Source organism: Megalops cyprinoides, chromosome 24 (genome assembly GCF_013368585.1).
Source record: "Megalops cyprinoides isolate fMegCyp1 chromosome 24, fMegCyp1.pri, whole genome shotgun sequence".
Lineage (NCBI taxonomy): Eukaryota > Metazoa > Chordata > Actinopteri > Elopiformes > Megalopidae > Megalops > Megalops cyprinoides.
Window position 1 is genome coordinate 20,653,548 of NC_050606.1, and position 13,822 is coordinate 20,667,369.

General features: G+C 45.4%; 1 protein-coding gene across 1 annotated transcript in view; it reads left to right on the top strand.

Annotated features, from left to right (window-relative positions):
* Positions 1-1,385: 1,385 nt before the first annotated feature.
* Positions 1,386-13,822, top strand: part of LOC118771227 (guanine nucleotide-binding protein G(olf) subunit alpha) — a 65,137-nt gene continuing 52,700 nt past the window's right edge. The window contains exon 1 of the mRNA XM_036519157.1: positions 1,386-2,074. Within this exon, the coding sequence (XP_036375050.1) occupies positions 1,585-2,074 (490 nt within the window). The 5' untranslated portion in view covers positions 1,386-1,584. The remainder of the gene's footprint in view (positions 2,075-13,822) is intronic.

Sequence of the window (13,822 nt, forward strand, 5' to 3'; positions counted from 1 at the left end):
AGATTCAGCTGCGGTATCAGGGAAAGTAAACACATATTTCTCTTCTTCATTAGTTTCCACACTTATGGAATTCTACCCCTGCCCCGAAATAATGCCACTCAAATATCTACCTGCCTCAAAGACATGTACTGCTGTTTCTGTGGGAAGAGAGTGCAGATGGTACATTCAATAATTATGGTTTTACTGCCAAACAAGCATCTTCATGTCATCTTAACAGACACACCAGTGACTTGTTTTTTTTTCATGTTTTACAGATAAAGAATAGATCTTCTGGTAAAGCTGAATGAGTATTCACTGAAAAGCCTACTTTGGCCAGACAGCAAATCAGAGGGTTGACATTAAGTTGTATGCTCTAAATGATATGTAAAATATGCTTAACTGGCCCCTTCATCGACGGTTCTCTGCAAATGATCTGCCAAAGTGACATCACTGTTATCCCCATCCTCTGCACTCTCCGATGAAATGACCCTGAGAGAACGGCTGGTTACAGGCAAACGGATTTTTCAAAAAAGCCAACCTGTTAAAATTACCCTGCACACAGATGGTGCGCCACCAGCCCTAACCACAGCCCCAGCTTCTGCCCTAACCCTAGTTAAATTTGTACGTACAAGGTAGCTAGGGCGGCACTATATCCATGGAGAGGATCGCTTGAACAACGTTATTTCACAGATTTAACCGGCGTGCGTATGCGTGACAAGCACCTGTTAAACCGTGGAAGAGCCTTGGGCGTAACTGGAGTGGGGCTGAGGGGTCCATCAGAAAGGATTGCTCATCATTGTTTCGCTTTTCCCATGAAACCCCTGCTTTGTGCTGAATTCGGAATTCCCACAAGCACTGTAAAAAAAAACCCGCCTGCTTTACCTCAGTGATGCTCTCCTTGCATAGGTTCAGCAGGTCGTTTAATACTGAACACGAATAGGAACATATCTATAACAGGAGTATTCCACAGTACAAAACATTTAACAATACAAGACTTTAACACAAAAATATTGCGTAATTCTAATCTGAAAAAATGCCTCGGATCTTTCATGTGTAATACCGGTTATTTGCGCACTAAAAACCAGCGGGCGCGCTTCAGAATAACAATAACTCCTGGGTGCCCATGTGGAATTTAACCGTGCGCTGCCTCTTATGGGAATATAATCACAAGAAATTAATTAAAATACACATGGGATTCACCATATTCATCCTCTTGCCCAATATTCTCCCTCGAGAATTGACAGTTAGCATCGTACAGTCTGAATTGTCAGTAGTTGCGGGTCTTCTTTTTATTCCTACGGTTGTTCTTTTGGATTATTTACGGTAAGGTGGACCAGCGGTGTCCACTCAGCGATCAGGTGATCCACCAACCAACTACGGCACGCGAGACGACAGACTGGAGAAAATGCAAAATGGCAAGTAGCAAATGCGGGAGCGCAATTCGTTCACCTTTTCGACCCACATTTGGATTGAAATTCTATTTTTGGAGCTTCGTTGTGACGATGACGCGCTGAACCTGCTGCAGAGATTAGTCTACATAGGGATTAATTTATTTTTACAATTTCATTCATTCAAATAACATAAAGCGAAAAAAAACATTGCAACATGGGGCTGTGTTACAGTCTCCGTCCGCGTCTCTTTGGTGATCTCAGCGGGTCCATCTCCAACGCTACCTCGGATTCGGACCAGCCGCCGGACCCGTCTGCGCCGCTGCGCGCCGGCGGCCTCCGTCACGAGGAGACGCGGGGATACGGCGAGACCGCGCCGCTGCGCGACGGCCAGATACGCCGCGCCGAGGCCGGCAAGCCCTCCGCCGGGGAGCTCCGCCGCGGGGACGCGAGCACCGACGGCGTGGTGATACAGAACGGGGGCGGCGGCGGCGGCGGCGGAGGAGGCAAGGGTGGAGGAACGGAGCGCAACCGGCGGCTGCAGCTGCTGCAGAGGCACAGCACGCAGAAGCAGAAGAACTGGGACAGGCTGCTGATGGAGGAGAAGGAGGCCGAGAGGGAGGCGAAGAAAGTCAGTAAAAATATTGACCGGGCGCTTAAGGAGCTGAAACGGGAGTACAAACAGACCCACCGCCTGCTATTGCTTGGTAGGTGTGATCACATTAGCTAGCTAGCTGGCTAGCTGAATTTGTGCATCCAGTGGTCATCCACTTCTGGTGAAACTGAATGGTACTGATGTATTTCCCAGTTGTGTACCCTTAATCCGATATTTCCTTTATCAACAGGAAATTATAAACGGTATTATTATTATTATTATTATTATTATCGTGACGTAGTAAATCAAATTGTGACTCCCCCGTGTGAATCCACGCGAAAGGGTGTATCCTGATGGAGTCATCTACGGATGGAGGTGAAAAGTGGGAATGTCACTCGAGAAACACCCTTGTCCGGTCACATAGTTGTGCGGCTCGCCGCGTCTTCTCGGATGGGTTGCTTTAATTTCACGATAGCGGATCGCAGCGGATAGCTAGCTCGGTACAGTGCTGTTGCAAATATGCGCACATCGCGTGTACCGTGTCATTGACACATGTTTCTCCAGTGTTGTCCAACTACTCAATAATCAAGGCCTTGGAATGACTCGTCAGTGCATTAGGACGGTTTAGAGCCAAGTGCAGCAAGGGACCACTGAATAGATATTGCTCAACGATTCCTCATTACAGGGTTCCTTTAAGAATTCTAAAACACTTTTTTTCGCGCACATAGCAGATCCAAATTACTAATTTCTTGGGGAGCTGCGGCTATTCTGTTGCGTTGAACGGAGTCAAATTGATCCAGAGCGTTGCCATCCTCGGGGGGGAGTTAATTTTGAGTAAATTCACTTTCAAATGGTAGGACTAATCAACACCCTTCCCGACGATAGCAACCATCCAGTAACTAAGCAATACTTCAGTCTCAAGAGGAGAGGACAGACTCTCTGAAAGGACTTCAGAATGGTCTGTCAGTGGAGTAGCTAGTGGAGAAATATTCAAAGTCTACTTGTCAAAACCACCTTATCCTTTTTTGTTGAGACTGCTTAATATGCTGGGAGACACTGGCCTGAAGTGTTTAAAGAATAGGAACATTCAGAAGCGTGCTGGTTGTACTGCTGCTGTTGTACTCCTCAGATAGGTGCCTAACCCAAATCTCCTCAATCAGTGTGTATATGTATAAATGGATAATATGTAAGAAGGACTCTGAGGGGTGTACATTTTCTTAGCAATTGCACAAAGGCAAAGAGAAGTTAGCTGCAGAACTCCAGAAGTGCTCTCAGGTGCACTTTCAATAAGGCGGCGAGCCCATACGGGCGTGTCTGGCGCAACCTGTACTTGTTCCGGTAGCAGTCCCATTTTTATTGCCATTCCAGAACAGTAACTGTGAACTGTCTGTTATCTCAGTACCGGAGGGTGGCCCGGGTGTGCAGGGCTGGCAGGGTGTCCCTATCTCACGTGGAGGACAGCGGCCGCAAATTCCAGCAGTCCAGCAGCAGCGTCCCGGTGTGGCACGGTGCCCTGGGAACCGAGCTCGGAACCAGCCTCGGGTTTGAATCCCGGTCGAGACACGTCCACCTCGCCGAGGCAGTTAGTTAGTCTGACCTACTTCAGCAAGCGCTCAGGGCTGTGAACGGATAACACCTAAACTCTGCACTGTGCCCATCACCCTGTCTAATTGAATAAAACTCAATAATGTATTTATTTGCGAGGCGTCAGAGCGTATCCCTTCCGAACCTCTGCTGCCTCACCGTGCGGAACTTATGATAAAAGAAAATTTTAATAACATTAAATAGTATTATTATTAGATATAATTTGATTTAACTGCCATGTCTTGCAGACAGCACCACATTACAGGGCCGTGTCTTTGTTTTGGATAGGGATGGCTTTTGAGAGATTTGACAGCAGGAAGCCTAATCTGGAAAACAGACGGAGCTGAGGCAATGAGTGTGGGTGGAGTACCCACAGAAAAGCCACGCCCCCCTGTACCCCTCTAGCTCCTCCTGACTTCCACCTCACCTGTAAACCGGGCTCTCAGTTCCTGCAGGTTGTAGCAAGGGGATTTGTGCAGTTTAGGGGTGGGCCAGAGGGATTAAGATTTGATTGATTTTTGAAGGTCCTGTGAATGCAGGGATATTGTGGGTGGAGGGGGTGGAGATTATGTTGAAATGTGTATCGGTTCATACTTATGTTTCTGACAGACTGTCTGGGCGAGGCTGCACAGGTTTTGATCCACGTGGATACCACAGTCCATTCACATACTCCAGTTCTGTCTGTATTTCATAGGCTGAGCAGCCTAATGTAAATGAAGTTACAGAAACAGCATTTTGTTTTTTTTGCCTGACCTCCAAACAGACAAGTCAGTTTGCCTCCAAGGACTCAACAGGAGGGGGAGGTGGGGTTGGTTCAGGTGAAACAAGCCAATAATATAATAGCAATATCCTCACCATAACTGTTGCATAATTAAGTATTAAACTACTATTAACGGTTTAGCCTACAGTAGTAATAAAGCAATGATATGAATAAATAAAGTGTCCCTGAAATAATTACTTGATTTTCAAAATGGGCTGTTTAGCTAAGAACATAGAATATGAAGGTGGATGTATACTTTTGTTTGAAATGCGTATCTTTTAATGGCTGCGTGTGGCATTATGAGATGGAAGTGCTGCAAAGTGAAACTCGACTCCTCTTCTCAAACGACGGTCTGCTTTTCTCTCCTTCTTTGCAAGCAGTTGCGACTCAGACCGAATAAGACTCGCGGAGGTAACGTTTGTCACCCGCCCGCAGGGAGCGCTTTCGAATGTAAGCCGCAGCCCTGACAGTTCTACCCAGCCGGGGCAGGAGCAGTTTACATCCGTGTTCTGGCAAGGATGAGAGTCCAGACCCAGGCACCGCTAATCATTGAATTAGGTGCTGTACCACACCTATACATTGTTTTTTTTGGGGGGGGGGTGGGGGTGGGGGGGCACTGGTAGTTTTGGGGAGCCATGTGCTGCATTCACAGTGTATGTAGGTGTGATATGGAACCACAAGTCTTTTGGAATGTATACTAGCTGTGCTTCACCGGAGAACAGGATAGGTATTGGATGATGGGCGGCAGTGTAGCATAGTGGTTAAGGAGCAGGACTCGTAACCGAAAGGTTGCTGGTTCAATCCCCGCTGGGACACTGCTGCTGTATCCTTGGGCAAGGTACTTAACCCCCAACTGCCTCAGTAAAAATATCCAGCTGTATAAATGGATAACATTGTAAAACAACTGTAACCTATGTAAGTCGCTTTGGATAAAAGCGTCTGCCAAATGAATAAATGTAAATGATGGCTCTGAGACCTTTACATGTTTTTTGCTGTAGGGTACCCGCACATTCAACAGAGACAGTTAAGAGACCACCATCTGACAGGCTTAGTCATTCCTACAGGAGTAGCGTAGAGTGTTTTCAGTCCAGCCCTTTCGCTGTAAGCGTAGCTGAACTTAACTGCTGAGCTAGTGGGCTTGTATCGATACGTGACTGAACTTTGACTCTGTTGGGAGTCGGTAGTTCAGAACAAAAATAAGATAACAGAAAAGAGTATGAGCTATTTTGGGGTGGATTGGTAGTGGTAAATTGATGAACGTTGTCCCGCACGTGTTTACCAAATGGTGGGTGGGTGTAATCACATTTAGGTCTTTAGCTCAATGGTGGATTAACAAGTATAATCAGAACTCTAGTTCCTCATATTTTATTCCGATACTTACTGAGATTGATTGATGCCTGTATTGTTGTGCCTCTGAAATGCCAAATGCTTTGTCATTGGCTTGTGTTATTACTTTGTCTTTCGGTCAGCACATGTGAAAAATCTACTTATTTTATAACAACATTTCTCGTGATGCAATGCACTGAAAGTTTGAAACAGGGGTTCATATTAGGCCACCTAGGCCAGTAGAAAAGTATAGTGGTTACAGTAGTGGACTGGCTAGTAGAAAGTCGCAAGTTTGAATCCAAGGTCCCTGTTCATAGAAAAGAAGCACATGCTCTTCCCTTGCAAACCCTGAAGACTCGAGAGCTGTAATTCCACCATGGGATTACGGCCAACCAGGGACAGAGGAAATCCAAAGTCTTGAGCCAGTTTTATACCTGAGCCCAGATCCATGCTGAATGATTTATGGTCCGACGGTGCAGATATAGGTGTTTTGCTGAAGCATTTATACATGCTTCAGTCCCATTCAGCCCTGCAGGAGGTTATGAAGGCAGGAGGTTCAAACGCATGCGCTCACGCACATAACTACATACAATACGGAAAAATGTCACACCCACTACACTTCACTGTCGCTTGATTGGTTAAATTCATTTCCTTAAAACGACCATGGACCCTCTCTTTTGATTGTTTGCTGAGATGGTTGTGGTTGGAATGGGTTGCTCCATTTGTTCTGTGAGTGTAAGAGAAGGATAGTAGTATGGTTATTTTTCTCTTAGCTCACAATGGCCAGTCATGGATGTATGTGCACTACCCTAAATAAAGCCCTGGATTTTGTTCTGATCTCTCATTACCATATATGCACATATCAGAGCAGGTCAAAGTCTGCTCAGTGGTAGGCTTCTAGAACCCCTTCACTGTGTCTTCTTAGTGTTCATCTCATTATGGCAGTTACAGTTTAATGTGGGTTCAATGTGTGTGTGTGCCCATGTGTTTTATTTGGTGTGTTTGCATGTAAGCGATGTTTGCATTCATTTGTATGTCTGTGTGTGTTTGTGTGTGTAAATGTGTTTGTCTGCATGTGTGTTTGTGCAGATGGGTGCATGCAAGTGTGTGTGTGTGTATGTATGTATAAGAGAGATGCATGCGTGTGCGTGTGCATTTGTGTGTATGTGTGTGTGTGTTCTGCAGATGGGTAATGTTCTGAATCTGTGTGTGTGTGTGTGTGTGTGTGTGTGTGTGTTCTGTAGGTTGGTAACACTCTGGTTCAGTATGTGTGTGTTCTGCAGGTTGGTAATGTTCTGGATCTGTGTGTGTGTCTGTGTGTTCTGCAGGTTGGTAATGCTCTGGAACAGTGTGTGTGTTCTGCAGGTTGGTAATGCTCTGGATCAGTGTGTGTGTGTGTTCTGCAGGTTGGTAATGCTCTGGATCAGTGTGTGTGTGTTCTGCAGGTTGGTAATGCTCTGGATCAGTGTGTGTGTGTGTGTGTGTGTTCTGCAGGTTGGTAATGCTCTGGATCAGTGTGTGTGAGAGATCTGCAGGTTGGTAACGCTCTGGATCAGTGTGTGTGAGAGATCTGCAGGTTGGTAATGCTCTGGATCAGTGTGTGTGTGTGTGTGTGTGTTCTGCAGGTTGGTAATGCTCTGGATCAGTGTGTGTGAGAGATCTGCAGGTTGGTAACGCTCTGGATGTGTGTGTGAGAGATCTGCAGGTTGGTAACGCTCTGGATCAGTGTGTGTGAGAGATCTGCAGGTTGGTAACGCTCTGGATCAGTGTGTGTGAGAGATCTGCAGGTTGGTAATGCTCTGGATCAGTGTGTGTGTGTGTGTGTGTTCTGCAGGTTGGTAATGCTCTGGATCAGTGTGTGTGAGAGATCTGCAGGTTGGTAACGCTCTGGATCAGTGTGTGTGAGAGATCTGCAGGTTGGTAACGCTCTGGAGCAGTGTGTGTGAGAGATCTGCAGGTTGGTAATGCTCTGGATCAGTGTGTGTGTGTGTGTGTGTTCTGCAGGTTGGTAATGCTCTGGATCAGTGTGTGTGAGAGATCTGCAGGTTGGTAACGCTCTGGATCAGTGTGTGTGAGAGATCTGCAGGTTGGTAACGCTCTGGAGCAGTGTGTGTGAGAGATCTGCAGGTTGGTAACGCTCTGGATCAGTGTGTTTGAGAGATCTGCAGGTTGGTAATGCTTTGGATCAGTGTGTCTGCAGCAGTCCTCAGAGGCTTCCTGGCTGGGCCCAGCAGCCTATTTTTAGCGCTCGTTCAGACTGAATCTGGGTTAAGGAATTTTGAGAAAGAGAGTCTGAAACCTGGTCCTTTAGAGTGTGTGCCTTCTCCAAACAGAAATGTTCCCTTAATTTTCCCCTAACATCCTAATTACGAAGCATCATCTCTACCTCACTTTCCCTCTGAAGCCGTGGGTTCGAATCCAGGGTTGGCCATGGCTGTTGTAAAGCACCTTACCTAAATTACCTTGACTGTGTGAACTGGTATGTCACACATATAGCTCATTCTGTGTTTTTGGACAACGGTGTTAATGGACCAATGTAATGTAGTAAGATGATTCTATGCCTGTGGAGATTCTTGGGGTGGCCACACTGCTCGGGTAGTTAGTGTCTGGGCTCTCTGAAGCATAAGGAGCCAGGGGCCCTTTGTGTGTGTGTGTGGGTGTGGGTGGATGAGGGTGTTTGCATGTATGAGTGTATGATTTAATGTGTGTGCATGAGTTTATGTGAAAGTGTGTGCATGTGTGTATGAGTGTATGTTTGTTTGTGTCTGTGTATATGAGAATGTGCGAATGTCAATGTTTGTGTATATGTCTGTGTGTGAGTGAGTTGCTTGTATGTGCGTGTGTGTCTGTATTTGAGTGTTTGTAAGCATGTATGTGTGTTTTCCTAAGTCTGTGGTCAGTAGTACTGTCACAGTGTAGACCAGGATGCTGCCCTCTAGTGGTCAGCCTTGCACCAGCAGGTCAGGGGATGCGTCCATTTGGGGAGTGTGTGACGTGCCGTTGTGCACCACAGGGAAGGCACGCACTGGCCACACGTCCAGGTGTTTATAGTTTACAGTCACAACAGTCTGAGCCCTCCGCATGGGCCAGGGCCCTCCTGTGGCCAGGGGCGAATGCTCACATGCCGGACCTCAGGAAATGTCAGGGCCAGAGTGATGTGCAGAGTCCCAGCTGCCTCCCTGCTGTCTCTCTGCACACATGAGGGCCACAGCACGCCTTAGCGTGCGGCGGTCACACACATACACACACACGCATGGCAACACACACACACATGCATGCACACATACTTAGTTTATGCAGATGAACACAAACATGCACGCGTGCTATGCACAGACACACAACAAGAGGCGTATTTTTGGCTCCTGAAATAAGAGGGAGAGCGTAGCTGCAGAAGACAGCTGGCCCTGTGTGAGCAGGGTAAAGTGCGTCTTATTGGCCAGGGTGCCCCCGTTGGTCAACTGACTACACCCCGCAACTTGCCAGGCAGCTACGAGTCACTCCAGTCATGTCAGGGGGCAGTGCCTATCCAGTGTTCAGGTATTTGCTACCCTGGTGCACTCTGGGAGTTGTAGTTTGAGAAACATTGAATGTTGGTGCGATTGTGTATGTGAGTATTGTGTTCAGGGCACCCTGGCATTCCTGCTCACCTATAAGGGAGGTGGTGGGGAGATGCATGAATGTGCAGCTGGCAGTTCAATCAGTGCTGTTGTAAATTGCTGTGCTTTTTAAATTGTTTCTTGTCGCCGCCTTTACCCTGACGCTCAATGCGCCGTTTGAAGTTGTTGAAGTTTGCTGTTTGAAGGTCTATCGTGTTAGTTGCCCTATACGCTGTAGTTGTACAAATCTGATAGTACTGTGTCCTCAAACAGACCTTGCTCTCAGCTGAGAACTGTCTCATTGTGGAATTATACACATCCTGTCCCCATACTGTCGCTATACTTACTGTATGAACTTTTGTAAGTCGCTTTGGATAAAAGCGTCTGCTAAATAAATAAATGCAAATGTAAATGTAAAATGGGGAAAACACACTCACACACAAGGGTACCACCATCCACCTGCAACCGTAAAATGACCACACTGCACTCCACCTGGACCATAAAAGGGCTGTACTGCCCTCCACTTGCGACCATAAAGTAACCACGTGGTGCACCATATACTTAGTTTCACTTTCGTTCGTTCCGGCCCATTCTATTCTTATTTTGTTCTGCCTTTCTGAGAGGACCAGGGGTGGTCACTATCCCAGATTCCACTGCTGAACTCACAGCAGAATACTGCAAGGACCAACAGCTGCTCTGTTGCAGTAAAAATTGCATGGGATCACACCACACATTTGACGCCAGTTTATCAGTTGTGATGCTTCTACAGTAACTAATCTCCTGAACTGTTTAATACAGCCAGCACTGGACGAATGGAATACTGTTGATTAGCACTGCCTTTGGCAGGTACAGCACCACAGAGTATTTTCATAGCGGGATTTATGGTAGATGAAGTCCAGATCTTGAGGGTGTGGGATATGTTACATGCATTCTGGACTTCATCTCCCATCAGCCCCTGATTAATCATGTTTTGGAGCTTTGACCATCAAACGCAACTCTTTACTTTGGCGTGGCCGCCGGCTCCTCAGCGCAGGCATGACAGCCAGAGGCCAGCACCCAGCGTGCTCAGAAAAAAAAAAAAAAGTAGCAAACACACCTGGAAATGGCACAACAGTATCCAGGCAACCGGCGTTGTTTTTCTGAAACAAAGAAACTTCCAGGAAAGCTTTAATATTCAGCCAATCAGGGGGACCTTGGACCGGGCTGCTGCACTCCTGCAGTATTAGAGCTGTGAGCTGAATAGACTCTTACAATAACTACTGAATATGTCAGTGCTTCTGACAAGCTCTTTCTGTTCAAACCCAGCCAGAACTCCTATCCTGCTGGGTCTCTCCAGTTGAGTAGCAACTGTCCAGTATTAGTTGACTTGGCTTTAAGCGTGTGTATTTGTTGTCTTGTGATTTGCTCATTAACACTGTAATTGCAGTATATTCAAGTCAACTGAAATGCATGGCAAATACTGAGTTGCATGTATTATATTCTTGAGACAGTGAAACTTGTGTAGTGTGTCTTGCCTATACGGTGTCTTTGCTCTGTTTCTGTCATACTAATTTGTCTATCTTTCTCTGTTCCTGCTCTGTTTCTAAGGCCCCTATGTGTCTTTCTGTGGTCCTCCTCTGTTTCTATTCTCCATATGCACTCATGCGGTCGTGGAAGAGACCACTTGCACATGTGCAAGACCAGATGCTGGAGACACACACACGCACACACAAACATGCTCAGACCTCTCTGTGGTCTGTGTGAAGGACTGTGAATGCTTTGTGACGTGGAGCACAGGGGAAGGGTATATGAGAGTGATTCAGATGCCGCCTTCACAGACACACTGCACAGAGGGCCAGAGCACACCGTCCTCACGGCCTGTGTTTCATTACATCAGTGGACACCGTGTGCCTCCAACCACCCCTGACCTCGGCATAGTCCGGGTTATTTTACTCCCTAACAGATAGGGTTCAAACATGAAATAAAATATATGTGGCTTAATGATTATGGATGCTAACCAGAAGTCCGCAGGTTCAAATCCCTGGCTGAACACTGAACCTTGAGCCAGGTACTTAAGTACATTTTTTTTAGTGGATGTGGAGCTGTATAAATGGATTATGCTGTATGTACAATACATAAGAGCTGTGAAAGGTTCTCCAGTTAAGGGCTTCTGCTCATTAATTAGCTTATTCATTATTGCTTTTTGAATTAGATTCTTCAGTTAACTTGTGAAACTTTACTCTATGGGGTGGTAAATTTAGTGCAGTATTGAATTCGCATCATGAGATATTTAATGGTACTAATCAAAGTCAAAGTACTAGTCAAATACTGTTCTCACTAACAGTCAGTGTGCATAAAAAGTTCAAGTCTGAATATAAAGTAGCACCTACAGGTGGAAAGGGAACTAACATGGTGTTTGTGGTCTACATTTTCAGCTGCACAAGAACACACCTAAGTGTGAGTGTTGCAGGCAATCACAAGAGGGAGACAAACCTCACTCTAACGCCAACACAACAGTCCGAAAGATGGCCCTTTTGCGATGTTTACACAATATTGGTACATTCCAAACATTAATCTCACCTAAATGGTGACAGTGGTGAGAACAGTAAATCAAATTTTAAATCTTGGACCAGAAGTTACTTTGCTTTGAACAGAGTTACCAACAGAGGAACCATTGCATTGATTGTGGATGAGGAAGTGAAACATAAACCCCGGTCTGTGCCAGAAAGATGTAGCCAGCCGTTAGATTCGTCCTCTTCAGATTGGCTACATATTTTTAAGGAAATGGAAACTCAGGATAAGTGTCTGGTCAGCGTGTACACACTGTATTTGAAAACCGGCCAAATTAATGGAAGATTAACGTACAAAATGGAAATATTCAAAACTCCGACAATAAATAAATAAATAAAATAAAGTTAAGGACGTTCTTTGGTCGGAAGCGATTTTGATTAAATTTGAACAGAGGTCCCTCTGCAAGAATCGCCCCAAATGTAAATGTTGTGCTCTTTTTGGCCACTAGAGGGAGACATGCGCTTATCGCAGGTTTTGACCTTGCGTGTCAGAGCGGGAAGAGAGGGGTGTAAACTGCTGTTCCAGCGCAGCCACGGTTAGGGGGAGGGGTGTTCTCGCCGTGTCTGTCATCATTTGCATGCGCAGGAGCCATACGCTACTCATCTCGCTATGTAAAATAACGTTTGCATCTCGTTTTCATAACTCTCACTGGAAAATCTCTCCATTGTTTCGGAGGTGACACAAATAATGACCGATAACGATCGTGGGCTCTCTTTCACAACATTCGGCATAAGTCGATGTTCTCCTTTTCTGATTTAATGAGTATTTTCGCTGGGGGAGATTAAAGTATTAATTATGAACCTACTCCGTGGCCAAGCTTAAATGTGAAACCTGAGCATTTTCTGTACAAGGTTTTCCTGCTGGGCACCCGCAATCCGTATGTCAATCAACCAGAAACATTACTGTGTAGGCTATAGGGCTCATTACAAAGAAGTGGCCACAGAGTAATGCATATCTGGGTAGTGGCTGTGTGTAGATGTGTACTGTAATGAGGCCTACATTTCAAGTTGTGCTCCTCTCCCCTCTGCTCTGCAGTGTACTAAGCTGCGGATTTGGGCATCTGTCAAATAGATCACCATTTGCCTGAAAGTATTATTGTCATTATCTACCCAGACTGCCCTGCAAATACCATAGAAATTAAAAAAAAAAAAAAAAACCTGGTGCTATCATTCGTCCCACACGATGGTTAAAAACCTTTAAACGAATGGCCGAATGCCGCATCCTGTTGCTGGAAAATGAAACTGCTTTAACAGGGACTTGCCATTTAATGCCCTCCACCGATATGTTCCGCGGGTATGCAAAATCTCTGAATGATTTACATTTAGTCCACATTATTTGCATCATGTGTTTTTTGTAACCGGTTGGATACACAGTTCAGTTACTTTCTCTCTGTGGCCTTGCTCAAATATGTGGCAAAGCAACGAAACTCCTTTTTCACAGGTTCTGTTTCACTGGCGTTTAATGCAGTCCAAATTTCACATGTCAACATTTAAGGTTGTGTCTGAAGTAGTTGCCTCATCAGTAGTGTGTACTGTGTAACATCTGCAGGGTGTTTTTGGGGTGTCAAAAAAGACAATTTTTTGTTAAAAAGACAAATTTAAGTGCTTACTCAGAACACAAAGATAATGTAGGACGCCTCCATAACTAAGGGAGAGCGATTGACTTTTGACATTTGTCTTGTAACATGCGTTTCTGATTTCAACTTGAAATGGAATATTACTGAACATGATTTTCAGCATAAACCTCAGGCTAACTGTATAGCTGGATGCACCAAACACAGATCATGCAAATGGCCTGTACAAGGTAAATCAGGATAGATCCCGACCATGTTCAGATTTGGCACTTTCCCTTGGTTTTGTTTTGTGTTTTTGTCACAGACTCACCCTTGGCGCATTTTAAAGCTGTTTTGTATTATGAATATGAAAAATGTTTTGGAACATTTTTGCTCCTCCTCCAAAAAATGACAGAAAAATTGTTTCACATTTTATTTATAAGTTAAACACCTTTAGCTACTAAGGAGACAGAGTCACAAACATAGAAGGAA